The sequence below is a fragment of the Podarcis tiliguerta genome (assembly GCF_965153285.1).
Source record: "Podarcis tiliguerta genome assembly, chromosome: 12".
NCBI classification, from domain to species: domain Eukaryota; kingdom Metazoa; phylum Chordata; class Lepidosauria; order Squamata; family Lacertidae; genus Podarcis; species Podarcis tiliguerta.
The window spans coordinates 56658675-56685551 of NC_139545.1; the positions used below are offsets into that span (position 1 = coordinate 56658675).

General features: G+C 47.9%; 2 protein-coding genes and 1 long non-coding RNA gene across 6 annotated transcripts in view; 2 read left to right on the forward strand and 1 right to left on the reverse strand.

Moving 5' to 3' along the window:
* LOC310661006 (adiponectin receptor protein 1) overlaps positions 1-11287 on the reverse strand; it is a 42549-nt gene extending 31262 nt beyond the window's left edge. Inside the window, exons 1-2 of one of the 3 annotated variants that reach the window (XM_083406720.1) lie at positions 11098-11287; positions 3062-3134 (exon numbers count right to left, since the gene is read on the reverse strand). The gene's annotated coding sequence lies outside the window, so the exon portion shown is untranslated. Of the gene's footprint in view, positions 1-2567; positions 2620-3061; positions 3135-11097 lie in introns of those variants that run through there. The other 2 variants (XM_083406719.1, XM_083406721.1) reach the window with 2 other exon arrangements.
* The window catches only part of LOC310661168, a 213560-nt gene that overhangs the window by 164175 nt on the left and 22508 nt on the right, over positions 1-26877 (forward strand). The gene's annotated exons all lie outside the window — the stretch shown is intronic.
* Positions 11337-15616, forward strand: BCDIN3D (BCDIN3 domain containing RNA methyltransferase). Of its 2 annotated transcripts, XR_014503684.1 has the most exons (3): positions 11337-11483; positions 13663-14653; positions 15356-15616. XR_014503684.1 is itself a non-coding variant. In XM_083406778.1 (2 exons), the coding sequence occupies exon 2, from the start codon at positions 13734-13736 to the stop codon at positions 14523-14525; it is 792 nt and encodes a 263-aa protein (XP_083262904.1). In that variant the 5' UTR covers positions 11510-11597; positions 13663-13733; the 3' UTR covers positions 14526-14622. The 2 variants fall into 2 exon arrangements, 1 of the variants encoding a protein (XP_083262904.1); XM_083406778.1 differs by lacking the exons at positions 11337-11483; positions 15356-15616 and adding an exon at positions 11510-11597 and having other exon boundaries at positions 13663-14622.

The window sequence follows — 26877 nt, forward strand, 5'->3', positions numbered from 1 at the left end:
GTTGATGACTTGGTTAAATAAAACAATGGGGGTCTTATTACTGAATTTGCGAGTCTACTTCTCTGCTTTGGGGGATTTTCCTAACTATTAAGCTGTTTTTCCAACGGCTTAGAAATTAGCCTTCGCCAACTCCTTTGAGGTGTTTTCATGTCGCGCCCCCCATCAAGTGTGTAATTTTTATGAATTAAAATAGTGTGTGTATAGACACACACACCTTGTAGGAGGGCAAAACTCCTACCAGGGGCTGTAGGGGATGCTCAAAAAGGATGGAGGCCCAACTAGCACTAATATTATGTTCTAAAAGCGCCAATCAGAAGTCCACTACTGAGGAACAATGTCCTTCAAACCACAATAATTTGGCAACCTCGCTGAATGAATGGTGCCTGCAAATATACAGGCGTATTCCAAAATGAGATTTCAAAGAGCTGTGGTTCAAAGCCATTCAGAGAGAGAGAGAAGAAACCACAAAAGACCTTGCAAAATTCTATAAAATTAAGCTGCGTTTTGCCCTCAATTTTAGGCCAGTCGACATGATTCATCTGAGGGTGGACAAGGAAAGGAACTTGTTCCATATCTGGGTGGGATGTGGAGAAAGAGAGTCAGCCGATGCCAGCTGATCAAAAAGAAAGCCATAGAAATGAAGTGGTGGGTCAAAATCCCTGTTTGCATGAGCATAAGTGGTTCTGTTCACAAACGTGGAGGAGACATGCAAATTCTCACCAACTACAACCGTTTATGGCGGGGTTAGGGAAGCTATGACATTCCAGATGCCGAAGGACTCCAACATTCATCACCCCTGACCACGGGCCGTGCTGACTGGGGCTGATGGGAGTTGAAGTCCCAAAACTAAAAGGTAAAGGTAAAGGTACCCCTGCCTGTACGGGCCAGTCTTGACAGACTCTAGGGTTGTGCGCCCATCTCACTCAAAGAGGCCGGGGGCCAGCACTGTCCGGAGACACTTCCGGGTCACGTGGCCAGCGTGACATCCCTGCTCTGGCGAGCCAGAGCCGCACACGGAAACACCGTTTACCTTCCCGCTAGTAAGCGGTCCCTATTTATCTACTTGCACCCGGGAGTGCTTTCGAACTGCTAGGTTGGCAGGCGCTGGGACCGAACGACGGGAGCGCACCCCGCCGCGGGGATTCGAACCGCCGACCATGCGATCGGCAAGTCCTAGGCGCTGAGGTTTTACCTACAGCGCCACCCGCGTCCCATAAGTCCCAAAACTGGAGGGCTACAATTTCCACACCCTGGCCGTACAGGGACCTCGGAAGCTGTACCGGCCGTAAGTGAAAACAAATTTGCAAGAACAGTTGCTTTTTAAAAGACGAAGGCTCTGGGAGGAGGATGGTGTTACAATACCCCACTCAACTCCTGGACTTAGAAGTTCCTCCCCACCCCCCACAACGGTGGACTACCAAGCAACCAGGAAGCATCAGGTCAGTGGTGGGCAAGCGTTACCTTGCCTGGGCTGGTTCGCTCCAGCGGAGATCCCTCCATGGGCCGGATCAGCACCTGCGCAGACGCAATTTCCGGTGTGTGCTCTGACGCGATTTCTGGCACTGCGAAAGCGAGTCCCCGCGTTGTGCTGCACCTGTTTAGCGCAGCGCGTGGGGACTCACCGAACCGGCGCCTCGGTTCAGGGGCAGCTCATGGGCCAGTTAAACGCCCCCGATAGGCCGCTTGTGGCCCATGGGCCTGTGGATGTTTCACCCCAACCCACTGCGAGAATCTCCTGACAATGTTTTCAGAAAAGAGGGGGCCGAATCTGCTCATCGCTTCTTCCGCTCCTGCCTGACTCTGTAGGAGTCTGATTTTTATCTCTGTAGAGATAAGATGATTGCATAAGCAACTGTAACACTCATGCAGTCCAGTAGCCTCCTTTAAAGGTAAAGGGATCCCTGACCATTAGGTTCAGTCATGGCTGACTCTGGGGTTGCAGTGCTCATCTCGCTTTATTGGCTGAGGGAGCCAGCATACAGCTTCCGGGTCATGCAGCCATGGAGAACCAGAGCAGCGCACTGAAACGCCGTTTACCTTCCCACCAGAGCGGTACCTATTTATCTACTTGCACTCTGACGTGCTTTCGAACTGCTAGGTTGGCAGGAGCAGGGACCGAACAATGGGAGCTCACCCCGTCGCGGGGATTCGAACCGCCGACCTTCTGATCAGCAAGTCCTAGGCTCTGTGGTTTAACCCACAGCGCCACCCGCGTCCCACCAAATAAACTAGCCTCCTTTAGTCTTTAGTTTATTTTAGTTTGCAGTAGCTGTAATAGATTAAAGAAGTTAAGCTTCAGAGCCATCGTTCATGTAGTTCATACTCTGCTGTACTCTGCTGAGTTTGGTGCTCACAGCTCAAAGTTGTGAGTCTGTTGCACTTAGACCTGCTCTCCCGCAGTGGAAGGTCTCTGGAAGTGCTTCCTAGCTTGCCTAGCCCAGTCGGGGCTGGAGAGGTTGAGCCCAGTCGTTGGCACAAGCTCAAAGGCAAAGCTGACAGGGCCTTAGGTTGCCCACCCCTCCGTCAGGTGTTGTGGTCTCTAGAGAGCAAGGACGGCATCTTCTCACCTGGGTAGCTTGGCAGCCTGCAGCTCCTGATTCTTCCTGGCGGAAGAGGTGACTGGTGAAGGCTCTTGGGAGCAAGCGGAGGGAGGCAAGGCAAATGTCCTCTTCCCAAGGCTTGCTTTGATGTCAACACTGCTTCTGAGTCTGTGCCAACTACTAAAATGCCTATACTAAAATGCACTGATTAACCTGAAGTTAGAGAACTGCTGGAGCCCTGGCAAAACCTACAACAGACAAATGTGTATTTCACATTCGGGGATGGGAGAGAGGCAATAACCCTACGGCTTTTGAGGCCCTCGGAGGACCCATCAGATTCATAATCCAAGCCCTGTCAATGATTTGCTAAATTGTGCAGCTTCAAAGAGGACATTTAACCTCACTCCCTCAAAAGAAAACAACATTGCATTCATGCTGTTGAGGAGAACCTAGTTTAAATGCAGGCAGGAAGAAGCGTTAAAGAGAGAAACTTAAGGGAGGCTGCGGAAAGGATTTATTACCTTTTGAGTTGTTGCGCTTTGCAGGAAACTGGCTCACAGCTCCACCCAACTTGACATTCCAGCTCTGCAAAGCCTAGAAGCAGGATTTTCAATGGATTAGATCTGCACACTTTTGTTCTCCGATGCAGGAAAAGCTTGTCTGGCATTTGCCCAACTGTGCTTAGGTGTTGCACAGCTTCTGCTCATTTGCAAAACTCCCTTCCTTCCTATTTCTATCATTTCCTTACTATTTCTCACCCTGCAGTTTCATTATTCCGGCAGTCGAAATAATTACCCTTTGGGTAAACTTTGGGAAGCTAACAGATAATGTTTTGATCCAGGCTTTTCTCTCTCTTTCTCATCCCACCTTTTACTATAACAGGGGTTAGCTGTTTTAAACAACATTGTGCCAACACCCAATGTCACGAGTGCAAAATTTATGCATCACAAACATGTATATGCAATACATGTCCATGAATAATCATTATTAATAATCATTTTATATATAGTGATGTATATATAAGCAGTGTAAAGGTAAAAGGACCCCTGACCATTAGGTCCAGTCGTGACCGACTCTTGCGCGCTCATCTCGCTCTATAGGCCGAGGGAGCCGGTGTTTGTCCGCAGACAGCTTCTGGGTTATGTGGCCAGCATGACTAAGCCACTTCTGACAAACTAGAGCAGCGCACGGAAACGCCGTTTACCTTCCCGCCGGAGCGGTACCTATTTATCTACTTACACTTTGACATGCTTTCGAACTGCTGGGTTGGCAGGAGCAGGGACCGAGCAACGGGAGCTCACCCCGTTGCAGGGAATCGAACCGCCAACCTTCTGATCAGCAAGTCCTAGGCTCTGTGGTTTAACCTGCAGCGCCACCCGCGTCCCCCCTTAATATAAGCAGTGTACTTATACGCAAAATGGGGGGATGGAGTTTAAAACACAATGACATTTACAACATATATGGATGCGTAACACCAGAAATTATCATTCATTTGAAGAGTAAGTTTAGTGTAGTGGTTCGCATGTTGGACTGGGACCTGGGAGACCAGGGTTCAATTCCCCACTCAGACATGAAGCTCACTGGACGTCCTTGGGCCAGTCACTGCTTCTCAACCTAACATTGTCTCACACTGGCCGGGGCATTTTCTCAGCACTCTCCTTATTGCATGAAGTCTTATCTTGTGGGAGTGGGGAGACAGCTTTGTTGCACAAGACCTCGCAACCGATTTTAATTATGCAGCCAGAGTTTACCCCCAAACAGTGGCAGTCTGGAAGTGCCCACAAATTCCCCAGCTAAGCTTGGCAACGGTGGCAGGAACAAGAGGGGCCTTCTTAAGACTCAAGGAAGATTGCCCTTTGAAACCACGTCCCACAATACGTTGGATGCTTGCAAAAGGCATCTCACTCACAATCATTACCAAACTTCCACTTCCTGAGGCGCAACTGCTGTGGGGGTGGCAAAAGTGCATTCTAGGAGCAACGCTCAGCTCACGCAGAGCCCAGCAAGCCTGGATTCACTGTTTCTACAGAAAAACTGACTAAATAGTAAAATACAACCAACTCTATGGAAAGAGTAGACTCTGATTAAATTGGGGCAGGCGGAGGATACGGGGTGGCATTTTTGAGATGGGATGTTGTGTGGACTCTTTACAAAAAGCCAGCGACCTCACAACGTCACTTCCACAGCTGCCATGTAGAAACACTCCCAGAATCTTCAACAGTAGCTTTTAAATTTTTATCATTTAGGAATACCCTTCCATATCAGTTGCCAGCCAAAATATTCCTGGCATGTTGATAGAGGATTTGGGGGGGGGGGTCTATTTTAGGACACACAAGAGACTCGGCTGGCGCTGTGGGTTAAACCACAGAGCCTAGGACTTGCCGATCAGAAGGTCAGCAGTTCGAATCCCTGCGACGGGGTGAGCTCCCGTTGCTTGGTCCCTGCTCCTGCCAACCTAGCAGTTCAAAAGCACGTCAAAGTGCAAGTAGATAAATGGGTACCGCTCCGGCGGGAAGGTAAACGGCGTTTCCGTGCGCTGCTCTGGTTCGCCAGAAGTGGCTTAGTCATGCTGGCCACATGACCCGGAAGCTGTACGCCGGCTCCTTTGGCCAATAAAGCGAGATGAGCGCCGCAACCCCAGAGTCGGTCACGACTGGACCTAATGGTCAGGGGTCCTTTGACAGACTCTAGGGTTGTGCGCCCATCTCACTTAAGAGGCCGGGGGCCAGCGCTGTCCAGAGACACTTCCGGGTCACGTGGCCAGCGTGACAAAGCCGCATCTGGCGAGCCAGCGCAGCACACGGAACGCCGTTTACCTTCCCGCCAGTAAGCGGTCCTTATTTATCTACTTGCACCCGGACGTGCTTTCGAACTGCTAGGTTGGCAGGCGCTGGGACCGAGCAACGGGAGCACACCCCGCCGCGGGGATTCGAACCGCTAACCTTTCGATCGGCAAGTCCTAGGTGCTGAGGCTTTTACCCACAGCGCCACCTGCAGGGGTCCTTTACCTTTACCTATTTTAGGACACACACCGCCCAGGCCAGTTGAGTCTCAGTGTGTGAACAATTGTAGAAGACACACAAGCAGGTTCACCTGTGGCTGTGCATTACAATAGAAAAAGCAATAATGGAACGCAAGGTAATCTTCAAGTGTGTTTGTTCTTCATTAAAAATCTAACCATAGAGCCAGCATGGACCATCTTAACGCAACTTCTTTTGATCACCAGAGCATTCTTAGAGACTTTCTCTTTGCTAAACAAAAATATTAGTTTACTGAGATCACTGGCATACAACCCCTGAAAGGTTGCAACCCTGAAGATGAACAGAAACTTGCAAGGTGTGTGGCGCTCACCCTCCCATTGCAGGACAGTTTGAGATCCAACGTAGTAAACTGCCTCATTCTCTGCCAGCCATTCAACCAACCTACACCAACTTGGTGCCCTCCCGGTGTTTGTTGGACTACAACTCCCATCAGCCCCACTCAGCACGGCTAACGGTCAGGTATGATGGGAGTTGTAGTCCAGCAACACTTGGAGGGCGCCATGTTGCCTACCTCTGGCTTACACTGACTGGCCACAGCTCTCCAGGACTTCTGGGGACTGAACCTGCAATCTTCTGTACGCAAAGCGTATGCTTTGCCTCTGAACACCAGCCTTGATCACCAAAGACAAGTAAAGCCGTTTGCTCCATTTCCCTCCAGCCTGGAGCCAGGAGTTAGTTTTGGCTCAATGCCTGCACCCAACAAGCTCAAACAAATAGCAGGCTTCCACTTCTGTTTGGGGTCGGGGCTATCCCTCCTCCTCCTCCTCATTTCTCCCAAAAAAAATTGAGCTCCTGCCATGAGAGAGGCAAGTGAAATTGCCAAATCCTGACCCTGAATAACCCTGCATGCCTCTTTTAAGGAAAAACATTCTCTTCTCCAGCGACAGATTCAGGAAACGCTATTAGAGCACAGCTAATAGCTGGTGCCTTTTCCGCAGAAGAGCTTTAAAGAAAACGGCCTCTCTTGCGAAAGAAAACAACTGGTAACACAGCTTGCCACACTGGAAGACAGAGTAGCCAGCAGCAAAAGGTAGAACTGTCATGTCCTCTTTTCCTCTAGCACTGAAGGAAAGAAGAGCCTGGCCTGTAGACTGTAGATAAGATGTGTGAGGGGGGGATGGAGTTACTGGAGGGCATTTAGACTTGGAATCAAATCATTCCCTTTGGTAATTAATAGGAGCTTACAAGAATACAGAAAGCTGTTGGGATCACAATACCCCCAACAGCAGCCTCAGCAGTCAGAAACAAGCCAAGCCACTCCTGGCTGGAGCAGTTTCTGCCACTATAAGCTCTTTATCCCCAGGATTAAACCTAGACAGAAAGCAAAAGGCAAGGAAATATGGGCATCTGTGGACTGTGACACCCCTTAGCCAAAGAGCAACGTTCTTCGTAGGCGAGCGAAGAGAGGCTGCTGTCTATGGGGCAATAATAATAATATAATTTTAAATTTATATACCACTCTACACCTGAATATCACAGGGCAGTTTATCAACATAAAACAACAACTTGACTGATAGAATCATAAAATCTTAGAGTTGGAAGGGGCCCACGGATCGTCTAGTCCAACCCCCTGCAATGCAGGAATCTCAGCTAAAGCATCCATGACAGATAGCCATCCAACCTCTGTTTAAAAACCTCCAAGGAAGGAGAGTCCACAAGAGTCTGTTCCACTGCTGAACAGCTCTTACTATCAGAAAGTTTTTCCTGAATGTTTAGTCAGAATCTCCTTTCTTAAGACTTGAAGCCATTAGTTCGAGTCCTACCCTCCGGAGCAGCAGAAAACAAGCATGCTCTTAAAATAGGAGTACTCTCATTTTGTCTCAAGAAAATCAACATTTTATAGTTTAAATCAGGGGAAATAAATACAGTGGTACCTCGGGTTAAGTACTTAATTCATTCCGGAGGTCCGTTCTTAACCTGAAACTGTTCTTAACCTGAAGCACCACATTAGCTAATGGGGTCTCCCGCTGCTGCTGCGCCGCCAGAGCACGATTTCTGTTCTCATCCTGAAGCCAAGTTCTTAACCTGAAGCACTATTTCTGGATTAGCAGAGTCTGTAACCTGAAGCGTCTGTAACCTGAAGTGTCTGTAACCCCAGGTACCACTGTATGTGTGTGTGTGTGTGTGTGTGTGCGTGTATATATATATATATATACCATATTTTTTGCACCATAACACTCACTTTTTTCCTCCTAGAAAGTAAGTGGAAATGTCTGTGTGTGTTATGGAAGGAATGCCTATGGGTGGCATGCCTACGGATTTTCCTCCTCTAAAAACTATGTGCGTGTTATGGTCGGGCGCATGGTATAGAGCGAAAAATACGGTATATATACACACACACACACGTATATATGTATATGTGAGGTACAGGGGAGTACCATACGCCCAGAGAACCTGTCATTGTGCCATGGGTGTGGTTGAGTCCACCGAACACATTCTCTTGACTTGTCCTTCTTATGCAGAGCTTAGACAAAATTTTATAGCCCCACTTCTATGTCAATTTAGCTTCCTACCCGGAGAAAACCAGGTTTTACACTTGCTGAATAATGTCACTAGAGCTATGCCTTCCTTGGTGGCCAAATTTCTTTTTCTAGCTTTTAAGCGTCGTAAGACTATAATTGATTGTATTGATATGGGGCTATCTGTTTAGCCCATTTTAAGTTTTAAAAATCTTTTTCGATGTTTTAACTGTGTATTGACAAATGTTCCTTTTGCTGACTGACGGTCGAATAAAAAGGTTGATTATGTATATGTGTGTGTGTGTATATATGTGTATATATATATATATATATATGCTTTCGTAGATTTTCACGGGTACAGGAATGCAGGTTTTGGTGTCCTCGGGTGTCTTCCCGTGTAAAAGTTGGGGTGTCTAGGCGACGTTTCGACGAGGTCTCACTCGTCATCTTCAGGCTGGTGCTTTCGGCTTCTTGTTACTGGAACAGAGCAGGATCTCAGTGTTTGAGTTCCTATAAATACTGTTGAGGAGGTGTGGTGTATAGCCTCCAATGTTCTGGGCAGAGAGGAGGTTCCCAGGCTAGTGTGCCTTTTCTTCTTTTGTTCCTTAATTACTTGAGGGATATCTTGAGTGATTTCTTGAGTGATTTCCTGAATCCCACTTAGGTGGGTCATTAGGTGTGGATTAGTTGCTAAAGCCTTCGTGTCTTGAACTCTTGAACTTTGTGAAGAGTTTTTCTGAGAAGATGGCTGTACTGCACTTGGTTGTGCTCTGGCTTGGCTTCGTGTATAGGGGCGAGCTGTGGTTTTGTGGCCTGTGCCAGCCAGATCTGTGTAGGGATTGCAGGGGGGTGCAGCATCCGGAGGTGCCACCCTGGTTTGGCTACTGGATGGTGTCTGTAATTTATCTGTGGAGAGGGTCTGGGTTTGGGTCTGGTGTGGTTGATTGGTGATGGCGTTCTGTGTGCCTCTGGATCTGGTGTCAGATTTTGTGGGGAGGGCTAATTTCCAGATGTCTGGCAAGCGGGATGTGTCGTCACGCTTGTTCATGTTGTGAGGGTGTTTCTCTATCTCGATGGCTTCCATGATTATTCTCTTGTGGTGATGTTCCATGTTAAAGAGCAATTTGGAATCTGCAAAATTCCAAAGGCATAAGGCATGGAACACTTTGAAACCAATGCTTTAGACAAGTCAGAACACAAACCCAAACTTTGGCTCAGATATGTTGACGACACCTTTGTAATTTGGCCACACGGGAAGGAAAAACTGGATAGCTTCCTCACACATCTCAACAGCCTACACCCCAAAATACAATTCACTATGGAAATAGAAGCCAACAACCAACTTCCCTTCCTTGACGTCCTAATCTACAAAAAACCTGATGGCTCCCTAGGACACACTATCTACCGGAAAAAAACACACACCAACCGCTACTTACATGCACAATCACACCACCACCCTGCACAAATAAACTCCGTAGCCAAGACTCTCATCTCCAGAACCAAACGCCTGGCTGACGAAGACCACTTGACAACTGAGTTACAGAATCTCTCAAATGTGTTAATTGCCAATGGATACCAGCAAAACAGGGTTACGAAGCTAATCCAAAAAGAAACACCCCCCAAAAACCAAGACACAGAAGAAAACAATGGCATAGCCCTCCTTCCTTATATCAAGGGCACTACAGATAAAATTAGCAAAATCCTCCATAAACACAATATCAAAACAGCCTTTTGCACCAACCAAAAAATAGCCAATATCCTCAGAAACCCCAAGGATAAAATTCAGTTGGAAAACCAAGGGGTCTATGAAATACCCTGCAAAGTCTGCCCAGCCACGTACATTGGACAAACAAACAGACGAATAAATGCACGGATCGCAGAACACAAGAATGCCGTCAAAAAAGAAGAAAAAACTTCCTCTCTTTTCCAACACATGAAAGAAACAGGACACGAAATTAATTTTGCAGATTCCAAATTGCTCTTTAACATGGAACATCACCACAAGAGAATAATCATGGAAGCCATCGAGATAGAGAAACACCCTCACAACATGAACAAGCGTGACGACACATCCCGCTTGCCAGACATCTGGAAATTAGCCCTCCCCACAAAATCTGACACCAGATCCAGAGGCACACAGAACGCCATCACCAATCAACCACACCAGACCCAAACCCAGACCCTCTCCACAGATAAATTACAGACACCATCCAGTAGCCAAACCAGGGTGGCACCTCCGGATGCTGCACCCCCCTGCAATCCCTACACAGATCTGGCTGGCACAGGCCACAAAACCACAGCTCGCCCCTATACACGAAGCCAAGCCAGAGCACAACCAAGTGCAGTACAGCCATCTTCTCAGAAAAACTCTTCACAAAGTTCAAGAGTTCAAGACACGAAGGCTTTAGCAACTAATCCACACCTAATGACCCACCTAAGTGGGATTCAGGAAATCACTCAAGAAATCACTCAAGATATCCCTCAAGTAATTAAGGAACAAAAGAAGAAAAGGCACACTAGCCTGGGAACCTCCTCTCTGCCCAGAACATTGGAGGCTATACACCACACCTCCTCAACAGTATTTATAGGAACTCAAACACTGAGATCCTGCTCTGTTCCAGTAACAAGAAGCCGAAAGCACCAGCCTGAAGATGACGAGTGAGACCTCGTCGAAACGTCGCCTAGACACCCCAACTTTTACACGGGAAGACACCCGAGGACACCAAAACCTGCATATATATATATATATATACACACACACACACACACACATATATATATGAATATATAAAGTATCATATATAATAAAACTGGAATAAGCCTTCTCCGCAGATCACTGCCCTTGGGAAGCCTGTCTCCAATAGCCCTACGAGGGCGCCTACCTGTTGCTGACAGGACCCCGCACTCAGGCGAGCTGCTCCCTTCGTCCATAGCTGCATATACTGCGACGTATCCCGGGCTATGGACAGTATATGGCTCTTTCTCTCAGAAGCCGAACCCGGCGGCTTCTCCTCCCCCCGCCCGGCTCCCCCCCCCCCCGCCCGGCCTCTCGCTTACCGGACGACCGTTGCAGCTACATCCCGCGGAGGAGGCGGAAGAGGCCCGGCCCGCCGCCTGAGGAGACTCGCCTCCCTCCCTCGCTCGCTCCCAGAAGAAGAAGAAGAAGGAGAGGAAGAGCGGCCGCAGCGGCGCCGGAAATAGCCCTCAGCTCCCAGAAAGGCCCGCTTCCGGTAGGGAGAGCGAGCGTCACGTGCTTTCCTCCCTCACTTCCGGATGAAGGGGAGGGGGGGAAAGAGAACTAAGGACGCGCTTCCGGGACGCGGAGCACGTGACCCAGCGGCAAACCATAGACTTACGAAAGGTGAGACTGGGGAGGGGGGAAACGTGAAGAGGGATACCGAACTCCGGGTAGACTCAGGCTTTCGAGGAGTACACGCGTCCTGGTTCGTTTCAGACGTTACTGGGGGCCGGGGGGAGGTTTTGGTAGCGGGGTGAAAGGGAGGAAGGGGGCAGTTGTGGGTCAGCAGCGCCTGCCTCGCTTCGCACATCCCAGGCAGGTAGGAGCGGAGGGAACAGGGCTGGGATTCAGTCCTTGTTGTTTTGTTTGTTTGTTTGTTGTTTTGTTTTTTTGGAATGGATGCCATCATCCAATGTTTATTGGGGGGGGGGAGGGAACTTTAGTCCATAAAAAACAAGACCCTTTCTTTCTCAACCTCACTCCCTCCCCACAACAAGACAATCCAATTTCAGTCACGGTGGTGCCATTATTTACTTAGTTAATTAATTAATTTTATAATGAATGGTTTTAGAGTGTTGTTTGTGCTGTACTTTTGTACTGTTTTATTGTTGTTAGCCACCCTGAGCCCGGCTTCAGCTGGGGAGGGCGGGATATAAATAAAATTTATTAGTAGTAGTAGTAGTAGTTAATGAAATTTATAGACAGCTTGATTATGATGCTGCAGCATTCTGCAAGAACTGCAGCTTCCAGCTCAAAAGGCACTCTCCCACTGTCAGACTATTGGCATCGTTATTGCACTCTCGGTGCACGCTAAGGGTTTTCCACTGGCGGGGTCACAAGAGTCAAACGCAATACTGAAAGCAGTTTGAAATTATGACAATCGCAGGACTAAGAAAGTGCAATTAGAATGAAATGAGTAACTACACAACCTTTAGAAGACACCCGAAGGCAGCCCTGTATAGGGAAGTTTATTTAAATGTTTAAGGGTTTATTAAGAGTTTATACATGTTGGAAGCCGCGCAGAATGGCTGGGGCAACCCAATCAGATATTAATAATACAGTGGTACCTCGGGTTAAGTACTTACTTCGTCCCGGAGGTCCGTACTGAACCTGAAACAGTTCTCAGCCTGAAGCACCACTTTAGCTAATGGGGCCTCCTGCTGCTGCTGTGCCGCTGCTGCACGATTTCTGTTCTCATCCTGAAGCAAAGTTCTTAACCTGAAGCACTATTTCTGGGTTAGCGGAGTCTGTAACCTGAAGCGTATGTAACCTGAAGTGTCTGTAACCCGAGGTACCACTGTACAGTCATACCTCGGGTTACAGACACTTCAGGTTGCATTTTTTTTGGATTACGGACCGCTGAAAACTGGAAGTACCGGAACAGGTTACTTCCGGGTTTTGGCGATTGCGTTAAATCAAGCTTTGCACATGCGCAGAAGCTCCAAATCGCAACCCACGTGTGCACAGATGCACCACTGCGGGTTGCAAATATGCATCTCGCATGGATCACGTTCATTATCCATTGTAATAATAATAATAACAATAATAATCATTTATTATCTATACCCCGCCCATCTGGCTGGGTTTCCCCAGCCACTCTGGGTGGCTCCCAACAGAATTAAAAGCACAATAATAGAACATTAACACATTCCCTAAACAGGGCTGCCTTCAAATGTCTTCTAAAAGTCTGGTAGTTGTTTATTTCCTTGACATCTGATGGGAGGGTGTTCCACAGGGCGGGTGTCACCACTGAGAAGGCCCTCTGCCTGGTTCCCTGTAACCTTGCTTCTTGCAGGGAGGGAACTGCCAGAAGGCCCTTAGAGCTGGACCTCAATGTCCAGGCTGAATGATGGGGTGGAGACGTGCCTTCAGGTATACTAGGCCGAGGTCGTTTAGGGCTTTAAGGGTTTATTATTATTGAATAGGACATCTCTATTTTCATCAGAGAAATGTTGGAAGGTATGAGGTCCAGCGCCAAGGGCCTTCTGGCGGTTCCCTCGCTGCGAGAAGCCAAGTTACAGGGAACCAGGCAGAGGGCCTTCTCGGTAGTGGCACCCGCCCTGTGGAACGCCCTCCTACCAGATGTCAAAAAGAAAAACAACTTCCAGAGTTTTAGAAGACATCTGAAGGCAGCCCTGTTTAGGGAAGCTTTTAATATCTGATGAATTATTGTATTTTAGTATTTTGTTGGATGCCGCCCAGAGTGGCTGGGGAAACCCAACCAGATGGGCGGGGTATAAATTTTTGATGATGATGACATATACTGAGCTAGGTAAACTGAGTAGACAGAAGGCAATTTCCTAAATACAGCAGGACAGCAAATCCCATGAATAAAGCAAAAGAGTTCCAGTCCTTGCATATAATTTTCTCGCCTTTTGTTCCAGGTCTGCGCAACCAGTTTTTGCTCTTTGTGAAACATGCAGAAGATTGGGTGTTAGGCCTCGTTTGTCTCAAGATGGCGGTGCCCACGAGTGAGCACTGTAAAGCGCTTGGGGATGCCCAGCTCCCGGGCGGAGCAGCGCCATACGGGAACTTCCCCGATTACTCTCGCTTCCACCCACCGGAGGGACGCATCCAGCTCTTGCCCAGCGCGTTGCTGAGCCAGCTGTTCCCTAACCCACGTGCGAAACCCCTTTTGGGGCTGGATGTGGGGTGCAATTCGGGGGAGCTCAGCGTCGCCCTGTACAGGCACCTCTTGGGGCTTCAGGAGACCCAAGCCTGCCAGGAGCACCTGAATGAACTTCGCCTTCTCTGCTGCGACATTGACGCTGGGCTGATCGAGAGAGCCAGGCAACAGAACCCCTTCCCTGCCTCTGTTTCCTACGTCGCCCTCGACATCATGGACCCCGACGCAAGGGAGACGGTGTTGAGCTCCTACCTGGGGAACTTTGGCCGCTCCACCTTTGACATCGCCTTCTGTATGTCCGTAACCATGTGGATCCACCTCAATCATGGAGACCGTGGCCTGGTGACGTTCTTGTCTTACCTTGCGTCTAAATGCGCCTACTTGCTCCTCGAACCCCAGCCGTGGAAGTGCTACCGGTCAGCTGCCCGGCGCCTGCGGAAACTGGGCAGGCACGACTTTGACCACTTCCGGTCCCTCGCCATCAACGGGGACGTGGCTGAGAGGATAACCCAGATCTTGACCACTGAATGTGCCATGGAACTGGTGTCTTGCTATGGGAGCACAAATTGGGACAGGAGCCTCTTGCTATTTAAATCAAAAGAGGCTGAAGATCTGGTGTGACTGAAGATGGCATCTGGCTGGAGAGAATAAGAGGGGAGCATTCAGGGAAAGGCTGATTGTTAGCTAGAGTTCTGTGACTGCACTGAAAGTGGGGGAGAGAGGATAGAATCATAGAATAGAATCATAGAGTTGGAAGAGATCACAAGGGCCATCGAGTCCAACCCCCTGCCAAGCAGGAAACACCATCAGAGCACTCCTGAGATATGGTTGTCAAGCCTCTGCTTAAAGACCTCCAAAGAAGGAGACTCCACCACACTCCTTGGCAGCAAATTCCACTGTCGAACAGCTCTTACTGTCAGGAAGTTCTTCCTAATGTTTAGGTGGAATCTTCTTTCTTGTAGTTGGGATCCATTGCTCCGTGTCCGCTTCTCTGGAGCAGCAGAAAACAACCTTTCTCCCTCCTCTAGGTGACATCCTTTTATATATTTGAACATGGCTATCATATCACCCCTTAACCTCCTCTTCTCCAGGCTAAACATGCCCAGCTCCCTTAGCCGTTCCTCATAAGGCATCGTTTCCAGGCCTTGGACCATTTTGGTTGCCCTCCTCTGGACAATTCATTTTGTTGTTTCTTTAAGTACCGTATTTTCGCTGTATAAGATGCACCAGACCACAAGACGCACCTAGTTTTTGGAGGAGGAAAACAAGAAAAGAAATATTCTGAATCTCAGAAGCCAGAACAGCAAGAGGGATCTCTGCACAGTGAAAGCAGCAATCCCTCTTGCTGTTCTGGCTTCTGGGATAGCTGCGCAGCCTGCATTCGCTCCATAAGACGCACACCCTTACTTTTTAGGAGGGAAAAAGTGACTCTTATAGAGCAAAAAATACAGTACTTTGTAAAAGGTTCCCATTCTTCTTTAAAGTCACAGTTGTCTTTATCATGTAGTTTGTGCATCAATTTTGCCAGTTCAATATACCGGTAGTTCATCCATTTCCCTTGCAACAGTTCTTTTGTTGGGATTTCTTCGTTCTTCCATCCTTGTGCTATTAAGACTCTTGCCGCCGTTGTCGCATACATGAATATATTCTTCAATTTCCTTGGCAGGTCTTTTCCTACAATCCCTAACAAAAATGCTTCAGGTTTTTTTTACAAATGTTAATTGGAACATTTTCTTCAATTCAGTGTATATCATTTCCCAATTTTTTTTAAATTTCACTACACTTTTTAATTTTTTAATTTCACTATTGTTTCGAATAAACAAACACAAATTTATTATTGGTAACATATAGGCAGATAATTTAAGGATCTTTACAATTTTATAATATGCAGAGAATAACATGTGCTGAAAAACCAGAGAGAGGAGCTGAAGGAAGTCAGGGTGGGGGTGGGAGGGTGAGTTTTTATTGGGGAGCAAAAATTAGGGGGGGGAATGAGGATGATATGTCTTTGATAAATTGTTATGCTGAAATTCTTAATAAAAATTACAGTGGTGCCTCGCAAGATGAAATTAATTCGTTCCGCGAGTCTCTTCGTCTAGCGGTTTTTTCGTCTTGCGAAGCAACCCTATTAGCGGATTAGCGCTATTAGCGGTTTAGCAGCTATTAGCGGCTATTAAAGGCTTAAGGGATTAGCGGATTAGCTGCTAAAAGGCTATTAGCAGCTTAGCGCCTTAGAAAAAGGGGGCGGGGAGCGGAAAAAAATCTCAAGAATCGCAAGACATTTTCGTCTTGCAAAGCAAGCCCATAGAGAAATTCGTCCTGCGAAGCGCATTGAAAAACGGAAAACCCTTTCATCTAGCGGGTTTTCCGTCTTGCGAGGCATTCGTCTTGCGGGGCACCACTGTATTCAAAAAAAGAAAGTGGGGTAGAGAGGAGGGATTCTCAAACCATCGACCCCCCCCCCCCCGAGCCCACTGGAGAGGCATGAAAATTACGGAGGCCCACCAGTCGCGAAATGGCAGTGCAGGGACAAAGCCAGTAACAAACGGTGGTTTGTGGACGCAGAGCCCATCCTAATCAGGTGGCAATTAGCGACATCATTTTCATCACTGGATATCTAAACCCACACTAGAAAATTTTCAGATACAACAATGATTGCCTTGAAGAAACCTGCGCTATGAAACCCTAAGTACAGATACTGCTTCTGGCAGTATAATAATAATAATAATAATAATAATAATAATAATAATAATAATAATTTTATTTATATCCCGGCCGAAGACGGGCTCAGAGCGGCCTCCCCATTTTAGGCCAAATTGATGGAGATATTCTAAGCTGAGAGATTCTAAGTTTGATATTATATGTTTTGCACGCGCATACATGCCCCTGTCAATATTTTTACTCATCTCCTATAATTTCTTCCCCCCTTCTCCTTTCACGCTTTAACTTGTACTGTACTCCTCCACAAACTGTTTCTATTACAGTCATACCTTGGGTTACAGACGCTTCAGGTTGCGCATTTTCGGGTTGCACACCACGACGAACCCGGAAGTACCGGAACGGGTTACTTCCGGGGTTCAGCGCTCATGCATGCGCAGAAGCGCTAAATTGCGCTATGCACAGAAGCGCTGAATCGCAACCCGCGCAGACACAGCGCTGTGGGTTGCGAACGCTGCGAGTTGCGAAACGTGCCTCCTGCATGGATCAGGTTCACAACCTGAGCATCCACTGTAATTCCTCATCAACTGCTTTTATATTAACTTCTTCCTCCTATACTACTTTTCTCACATTCTTCCTTTCTAATTATTACTACAGTGGTGCCTCGCAAGACGAAATTAATTCGTTCTGCAAATTTTTTCGTTCTGCAAGTTTTTTCGTCTTGCGAAGCACCAATGTGTATTGACGGTTTCCCATAGGAATGCATTGGCGGTTTAAAATAAAAGGCGCAAGACGTTTCGTCTTGCGAAGCAAGCCCATAGGGAAATCCGTCTTGCGAAGCACCTCAGAAAACGAAAAACTCTTTCGTCTTGCGAGTTTTTCGTCTTCCGAGGCATTCGTCTTGCGAGGTACCACTGTACTGTTGTTAAATTAACCTTTAATTTCTCTAATTTTCTCCAACACCTGCTCTGGCCCTGTAGAGGAAGGAAACCTCCCTTTCCTCCTTTTCTGACTTTCTCTTTTCTTCCAACCATGTTTATTTTTGCAACAAGAAGACTGCAGCATGGCAAAGGAAAGCAGTGGGCAAGTACGGTGGTGCCAGTCATACTTTTGGAAACGTACTTTGAGTCATACAATTTGAGAAACACTGGGACAGTGGACAGAGAATTTAGAATCCTAAAAGGCTTTAAAATACATAAGTTGCCAAGCTATCAGAGCTGGAAAAAGTGGCATAGGTGTGTGTAATGGTTCCTTGTGCGTAAGCTTGTCCTAACGTCTGGCTGGGTTGCCTGAGTGAACCCTTTCTGTCCAGGCAGCCACTCGCCCGTGACTGTCTCAATCGCTGGCAGAATCCGTCAGTGGGCGTTTCTTAAACTTCTTCCAGCAAAGAAGTTCTTTGACGCCAAGTCTTCGCCTGCTCTCCCTGCGCGGAAGCCTTCTGCGCAAGGAGGGCGTGGGCAGCGGAGGACCCCTTCTCTCCCCGCTGGTCCCCGGCAAGGAGTCATGGGATCGCCTTGCCGATTCCCCCATATCCCCCCCTTCTCCACTGGAGCTACGCTGATTCTCTTCCCCAGAAGACGGGCTGCCTCTCCCACTCCCGGGACGCTCTCTGGGATCCCTTCGGAGCTTGCTCTCTCCCTCGGACACTGATGGCAGTTCCCTGACAGTGTGTGTTGGCAATATTGATGCAGTCTCAAAAAGCTAGAAAAGAAGGCTGAAGACAGGGCTTCCATTAGTTAATGCTCTTTTCCCTTTCTTATGATGAGAAGAAACAGTGTAAAATGTTTGCAAGTGTATTTTGCTTATTCAAGATGGGTTCCATGATTCACCATTGCCACCAAACTTTGATTACAATTTATAAAATGTGAAATTGGTTTTGTTTTATTCCATCGCACGTAATGTATGAACACAAACAAGGACGACAAGCATAAAAATATAATAAAAATATCAGAAATGACAGAGGGGCACATATCCATTCTCTTAATTTGCCAACAAAACTGGAAGACGCGAGACGCCTAACAACTTCACTTATTGGCAGTGCCAAAGAGTTCTGGAGGTTAGCTGGACTGAAAAAGTCCAACCATACGGTACAAATGTTCTGGTTCTCCTAAACTTTTGGGAAATTTTATATTGTAGGTTATATTTTCCGTGATCAACAAGTTCCATATTTCCATGGAAATATCTGGAGACTCTGCTGAGATTGGCCAAAGGGTGGTTTGTAGTTTTTCCACCCCCAGAAGAATGAGGAATGATAGCTTGGGTGGCAGAGGGCTTCCTCTATGGCAGCCCCTAAATTGTGGAACTCCCCAGAGAAGTCTGCCTAGCATCATCCTTGTCCGGCTTTTGCCATATGCTGGAGACACACCTTTGGACAGTTCAGGTATTTGTGCCCATAGGAAGTAGGCAAAGGACAGGTAAAAGGAAGCCCCAGCTCCCTTTCCAAGGTAATGGGGCCCTTTCTATGTCCTTTGCCAACAACAAATTGTCGCTGTTTTTTATGTCGAATATATGCTATATGCTAATTTATGGACCTCATAGGTGTTATGTACTGAAGTTCTCATCCTGGGCCAGCAGGGGGATACTGTAGATAGTTATGCAAATGAAGGATTGAAAAGTGACGTTTAGTGATTGGATAGTTTTGTATGCAAATGAAGGATCGAAAAGTGATGTTCAGTGATTGGATAGTTTTAGAACATTGCAACAGTTACAGTTGTTCTGTAGCTCTATATAAGCAGGCTGACTGAGCTCCTCAATTTAGTTCTGTTCCAGCTTACAAAGTCTCTTTGAGCTTTTGCTGTCGGGACAGAGATACAGGACGATGAAGACAAGAACGAGCCGTCTTAAGAACAGCTTCTTCTCCAGAGCGATCTCGGTCCTGAATAGGAAGCCCGGACTTTGAAAGTCAACTAATCTCCCTTGCTGTATCATACTGTATTGTTTAAATTAGTGTTTTTATGGAGCAGTCAAGTGATTTGTTGTCCCCAAAGGGGGCAATGACAATAAAGATTTATTATTATTATTATTATTATTATTATTATTATTATTATTAAAGAGCTGCTTTGGAGAAATCGCTGTGTCGTCTGCTATGTCAACCCACAACTTAACAATAGGTATCTCAAGTCATTTGCACATGCAGAATGTAGGCACCCTATATATAGAGAGGAGCAAACCAGTGATATTTTAGGGAGCAGGCTAGCAGGTGGGGCCTCTGACTTACATCATAGAAGCCTACACAACGCTTTTTGTTAGGTTTTATTTTATTATCTTCTATTTTGGAAATGTACACCCGGTTTTTTGTTCCTGTAATTTTTGCGTGGCCCCCAAGAGAGTCGGGCCCGAAGCTATAGCTTGTTGAGCTTGTACGTAAATCCGGCCCTGGTGGCGGGAAACCGCTCCGAGCGAGGGAGCCGATAGAGGGCCGTGCGGCGCCGAGGCCTCCTCCGTCCCCTCACACCGAGGCGACCGTGAAGGGATCTCCACACACACACCCGCCGTGTGTTGTGTTTATTGTGTGTTTTGTGCATATTGGGCGACGTGGGGGGGGCGGGATACACATAGCCCCCTTTCTCCACGCCCCTCGAGCCTTTTCGCCTTTCCTCCGCCGCTTCGGGCCTTCCTCCGGGAAGCGCCCGGTCGGCGGCCCCCGAGGGCCCCCCCTCAGACTCCCGGCGACGCGTTCCTCCTCGCCCGGCCATGTTTCCCGCCCGCGCTTCTCCTCAGCGGGCGCCTGAGGGAAACGGGCCCGCGAATGGCGCCCCTCAGACCATCCGCCCCTCAGAAGGAAGGAACGATAAAGCGGGACGGAGCGATAGTCCCTTTTCCTGAAGCCTTATTTACCTAGGGATCCATTAGCCACGCCATCCCCTGGACCTCGGAGGGAACAAAAGTACCAGGAAAGCAGAATCTTCTTTGGAGAAAAAGAGTTTATTGAGATCTGAGCACAGAGTCAAGGTCTGTACTCAGAGACAGCCTGCTGGTTAGTTCCTAGAAATACACTGGCTGTAAAGCAAGACACTTCAGCAGACTTTCTTATACCCCCAGACTTCCCCAATCGGCTAGCAAATATTGCTTGCTTAACACATTTTATTGCTTGCTAAATATTCCTGTCTTTCTGCTAAGCCAAGCACTCCCTCCCACCTCCTTGTACACGTGTTCGCTAGCTAAGCATTCCCTTCGTATCTCTTCTTATCTAAAGCAGAAGTAAAGCAGGAAACATCTTGCTAGTGGTTTTTAGTTGACAGCAGTTTCTGGCTAGGCAGGAAGCGACCTTCTGACCTGTAGCTAGCATCAGCAGTTTCAAGTAGCTGGTTAGGCAGAAAACGGCCTCCTGACCTGTCTGATTTAGACTTTGCAAATAACTGCATTTTTGGGTTTGAGCTTGTGTAACCATCCTAGCAGAGTGCCGGAATTTACTATGTGTAGATAATATTTGAGAGCAACAGAATAAAATATTGAGAGAAACCTTTCCCATCTCCCTTTACTCCGTCCTCTTCTTTTGAACAATCTATTACTTAGATTCGTTCTGGGGTAGGGGTCTATATTCTCTCATTACAGCAATCACGCGAGGTCCCATCATGCGAGACATCATCTTTTTCATCATATGTTGCAGGCATTGCATTAAGCAGGGTATACAGAAGCAGAAAAGCAATAGAAGCATTATTGGGCCTATTCTCCCCACAAATACGATACCGTTCATGCCAACAGAAATACGAGAGCATCCATATGACAAGGGCGGTACATATCACTCCTACCCACCAAACCCAATATCTCCATGGTTCCTCCCACCAATATTCAGGGGGTGTGCTCATTGTTGAAGAGCCCACTGATATTTGTGCCCGACTACCTGTTGAGCCTCAAGGATGAGAGCCCACCGGTGAGCTGATGCTCCCACTATGTGGGTCAATTTTTCTATTAGCCCTGTTGGGTGGATTGAACTCTCGTGCTGCCTCCCTAGTGACCAGAGCATATGGAAGCTGAAATTCTGGGGTGGCAATTCTTACTGGCACTTGTTTAGTAATTTCAATGCACACCTGGCTCAGGCTCCCATCTATCACCTGGGTTAAGAGTAGGACCTGGTCTATCAAATGAGGTTGGTACAGTGCTCTACCTTCCAGATAACAGTTGACTACCCTCCCACAACAGCAAGAGCGGTACAGAACTAGATAGATTTCGATCGTCTCTACAGCTTCCCGTAAGAGCACTGTCCACGCATGCTGGTCAGTGGTGTGGGAGAGGAGCCACAACGGGGCAGTGGGGTGTTTTAAGACGGTAATCTCATCAAATCCCAGTTTCCAATAGCCATGGAGCACGCCATCTCTTACCACCGGCAAGACGAACCAGTCGTAGCAGAGGCCAGCAGGCCAATAGGGTTGGTATGGTTCGGTAGGGTCAGGGCAATAAGACATAGAGCAAGTCAATAAAGAAAATAAGAGAGAAAAGAGAAAGTCTTTGTAACTGTCCTTGTGATGATTAGTCGCAGGATCTCGTTGCCCGTGGCCTAACGCTTTTTCCTGGTAGCGTCAGACACAAGGTGATGATCAACTTCAGAGGGTCAGCGGGATTTCTTTTGCAAGTCCAGACACCCTTCTTCAGATGCGTGTGATGTACCCAGGGGATCACCTCGACTACTTTCACTGCAGTTAGGGATGAGGGGGTCGCCAAACGCTGTCACTCAGAGGGACTGGTGAACCGGTTCAGCGAGACTGCCACGGGACTGCAGGTGTACGCTTGAGGGAATACCTGGAAAGAAAGCAAACACACACAACAAACACAGGGATTGCACTTGTTCTTGGGTGATGTGATCTCCCATCTGCCCAAACCGGCGGGGATGCCTCGGACGAAAGGGGTTGGCCTGCCATATAGAAGTTCAAAGGGTGATAGTTCTCAGTCTCTTGGTTGGCGCACAGGGCACATTTTGGGATATAGCAGCAGTTAGTTATAGCAGCAGTTAGTTGAGGTAGAATATTCTCCCAAGGTGCGCCTTAGCAGCTGGGCCTCCCAAATGGGTGGACTCGTGGTAATTCTTTACAATTGTGCTGGCCAGATGTTGGGGCACAAAAACACGGCTGTCCGGTCCTTCCTGGAGCGTTGCTCCTTCTTGGCTGGTCCACTGCTGTTCATCAAGGGTGTAACGTGGTTCCACATCGTCTGGAGTGAGTTCTGGTACCAATATCAAAAGTCCCGGTGGTGCCTCTAAATTGGCTGGAGAACAAATGTCTACGTTGGGGGCGCTGCCTGCGGGCGCCCCTCCCATCCAATTCTTCACCGTGCGTAGAGATATCAGCAAGGCGGTCGTCACTGGAGGGGATCTTCAGGATGCTGAGACACAGTCCAATCTGAAGCAGCTTTCTTATGTGGTGGACCCAAGGGGTGGTGCCAGCGACCTTCACAGCTGTGGGTGTGGAGAGCAGATGGGCCCTTCCAGCACGGCGGCAGTGGTGCCTGGGACCAGTCTCATCCACACCTCGTCACCTGGCTCAAACTGGTCATGCAAGAAGTTCGGGCCTGGGTTGAGAGAGAAAATCTCGAGAGAGAGACTGTACATAATTGTTCAATTCCACATCTTGAGCAGGGATAGGTGAAAGCATGCACACATAAGGAACCGGTCTCCCAAACATCACTTCAAAAGGGTGACAAGTGAATACGTTTCAATGGGAGGCTACAGACTCTAAGCAAAGCCAAGGGCAACATGGACACCCAATTAGACCCTGTTTCTTGGGTCAATGGTTTTTTTTCAAAGTCCTGTTCATCCTTTCCTCTTTTCCAGAACTTTGGGGCCTATATGCGGTACCCACCATCTTCCTTCTTCACTGGCAACAGTGGGGTGTTTCACTGTGATTGGCATTGTTTCAAGATTCCATGTTGAAGCAATCGCTTCAAATGCACCCACACTCCTTCAGCTGCCTGTCGTGGGATGGGGTATTGGTTTTTATCTTTCGCCCATAGTCCAGGGTCAACATCATGAGGCAGGCTAACAGGGAGGATTCCCTCCTCTTCTTTTACCATCATCAAGCACCAATGGTCTCTCAGGGGCATTTCTAAAGAAAACTCTCCTGCTGGTCCAGTTGTCATCATTACTTCCCCCATTGGTTGGAAGGAAATCTGGGCTTGTAATTTTGTTAACAAGTCTTGGCCCAATAAAGGAATGGGACACTCTGGTATATACAAAAAATTGTGCTGGACTACTTGGCCACCTAGGCAGCAGGTAACAGACTGCAAAAAACGGGGCCTTTTGTGATTTACCTGTGGCCCCAATTATATTAACCACTTGGTTTGTGGGTTTTGTTACAGGCACAGGTAAGACTGAGTGGGCAGCTCCCTTGTTCACCTTCTCCTACCTGTAATAAGGTAGCTAGGTTAAGGGCTGTGGTAACCTGAAACTTCAGGCGTGAATGTAATAACAGCATCTGGCACTTCCTCATTTTCGCTTGTGATAGGAAATAGGTGCCTTTCATGTCAAGTAAGGCTGGGACTGCATGTGGAGTCACACAGGTGGTGTCCTGTCCAAACGTGAATTTTATCTGCCTTCGTGAGTAGGGTGGCCACTGCCACAATCGCTTTCATACAGGGGGGGGGCAATCTCTGTTCTGTTGGGGTTAGCTTCTCTGACAAGTATGCGACGGGTTGCTGCCAATTTTTCAGTTTCTGGCATAAGACTCCCTTGGCTACCCCCTGGTCTTCATCTATGAACAGCGTAAAAGGCTTCTTGGGGTTTGGATGCCAAGCACTGGGGCTTGTTGTCACTTTGAGATCCTGAAAAGCCTGCTGCTGTTCCCTGCCCCATATAAAAGGATCCTTCTCTATTCCCTAGTTGACTCATGCAGGGGCCAAGCAATGCTTCTGTAATTAGTAGTGAGTCCAGGAGATATTGTTCATCATCATAAGTGGGATTATAGGTTTTTAAAAAAAAATCCCTTCAAACAATTTTACGATCTTTGCTGGATTCTCCTCAAAAGAGGGGTTCTGATTTCTCCAATTACAAACATCTGCACTTGAAAAGGGTATATGCTGGACCGTGTAGGTCTGTGGTGCCTTCGCTTGTTCAGCTGGGACAGGGGCTGGTGGATCATAAACCCTCTGAAGGGGCATTTCTCCAGTTGCCTGATCCTTCCTGGTTTTCTCATACTATCTGTGAGACATAACTCTCTTCGCCGCCTGTCCCCACTTACGTTGCCATCTCTTCCTCTTTTCAGGGGTGCAGCATTCTGCTGCCTCAACTAACAAGGGGCTTACATCCAACTTCTTCCTCAAATGGCTTTACAAACTCCTTTAGTCTCTTTTTCTGTCTTTCTGTCCACATTTTCTTTCCTTGATTCATATCATCTAGTGTCTTCCTAAACTCTTCGTTATCTTCCTCATCTTCCTCTTCTTCCGTCTCACTATCCTCCTTCGCAGGTCCTCCTCCCCCCTACACCAGCACCTCCCTGTGCTTCTTGATCTTGGCCTGGGGGGGGGGGGGTTTGGAGGGGCTGTTGGTGGAGTGTAAGGTGGTGGCTTAATCACTCCCCCTCCTCATCTTCTGGGTCTTCTAACACCAGAGGCTTCACTGTACAAATCCTGTTCTGTGTGTTGCTGTCACAGCAAGACTTTAGCCATGGTAGATTCTTTTCTTTACATTGGTCTTCCATGTAGAGATATAGGGGATCTGGTCTGGGTGGACATTTAATATATTTTGCCACAGGGGGTTGATTTGCCACAGGGGGTTGATTAATTGCAAATCAAAGCCACGCAGTTCTCTGGGTTGGCAAGTCCACCTCACATAAAGTTTTGAGTCTCTGTTTTTTCAATGTGAATCATCACTCTTTGTGGCTGTTTTCCAGTTATTAAAAAAAGCATTCCAGAGGAATACATTGGCTTGCTCCAGACCCTTTTTTTTTTTTTTTTTTTTTTTTTCTTTTCAGATACTCCGCACCTGACTGGGCTGTAAATTCTTTCACAGTTCACACGATACAGATTGTGGTCTGCACGAGGTCGCCCTGGCAGAAAACGCACAACCCTGCAATCGCTCGGCCAAGGGGAGCGCTAGGCCCCGACCCACACTTGACAACAATTCAGTCACTGGAGTATCTGACACACAACATGTCAACAAAACACTCAATTCCCTCTGCCCCATTCCCTTTCCCAAACCTTTACCAATTCCTTTCCTGGTGGCATTCTTACTGCCGGGCACTCTACTGCCAACTACCAGGTGAGGCTGATCAGGCCTCTGGCCCTTTCCCTCGGGCCCCTAGCCCTTTCCCTCGGGCTTACCTTTCTCCGCTGCGGACCTGTCCCCTCGGCGCCGTTCTGTCCTCTTGTTCTCCCTCAACTAGATGTCTCCGCTCCAGGACGGTGTGGCAATCTCCCCCTACAAACTGGCAGGGTGTGCACCGGAAATGCGAACGCCGATTGGAGCTGTTCACCTTAGTTGAGCCTGGCCCTCCGGTCCGTATTTGGGGAGGGGGCTGATCCCGGGCGAGCCCCCAAAGAAATGAAGCCTTATTTACCTAGGGATCCATTAGCCACGCCATCCCCTGGACCTCGGAGGGAACAAAAGTACCAGGAAAGCAGAATCTTCTTTGGAGAAAAAGAGTTTATTGAGATCTGAGCACAGAGTCAAGGTCTGTACTCAGAGACAGCCTGCTGGTTAGTTCCTAGAAATACACTGGCTGTAAAGCAAGACACTTCAGCAGACTTTCTTATACCCCCAGACTTCCCCAATCGGCTAGCAAATATTGCTTGCTTAACACATTTTATTGCTTGCTAAATATTCCTGTCTTTCTGCTAAGCCAAGCACTCCCTCCCACCTCCTTGTACACGTGTTCGCTAGCTAAGCATTCCCTTCGTATCTCTTCTTATCTAAAGCAGAAGTAAAGCAGGAAACATCTTGCTAGTGGTTTTTAGTTGACAGCAGTTTCTGGCTAGGCAGGAAGCGACCTTCTGACCTGTAGCTAGCATCAGCAGTTTCAAGTAGCTGGTTAGGCAGAAAACGGCCTCCTGACCTGTCTGATTTAGACTTTGCAAATAACTGCATTTTTGGGTTTGAGCTTGTGTAACCATCCTAGCAGAGTGCCGGAATTTACTATGTGTAGATAATATTTGAGAGCAACAGAATAAAATATTGAGAGAAACCTTTCCCATCTCCCTTTACTCCCTCGTTCCTTCTCCCTCGGCCGTGTTTCCCGCCCGCGCTTCGCCTCAGCGGGCGCCTGAGGGAAACGGGCCCACGAATGGCGCCCCTCCGAAGGAAGGGGGAACGATAAAGCGGGACGGAGCGATATTCCCTTTCCCCTCGGCCGTGTTTCCCGCCCGCGCTTCTTCTCCTGAGGGAAACGGG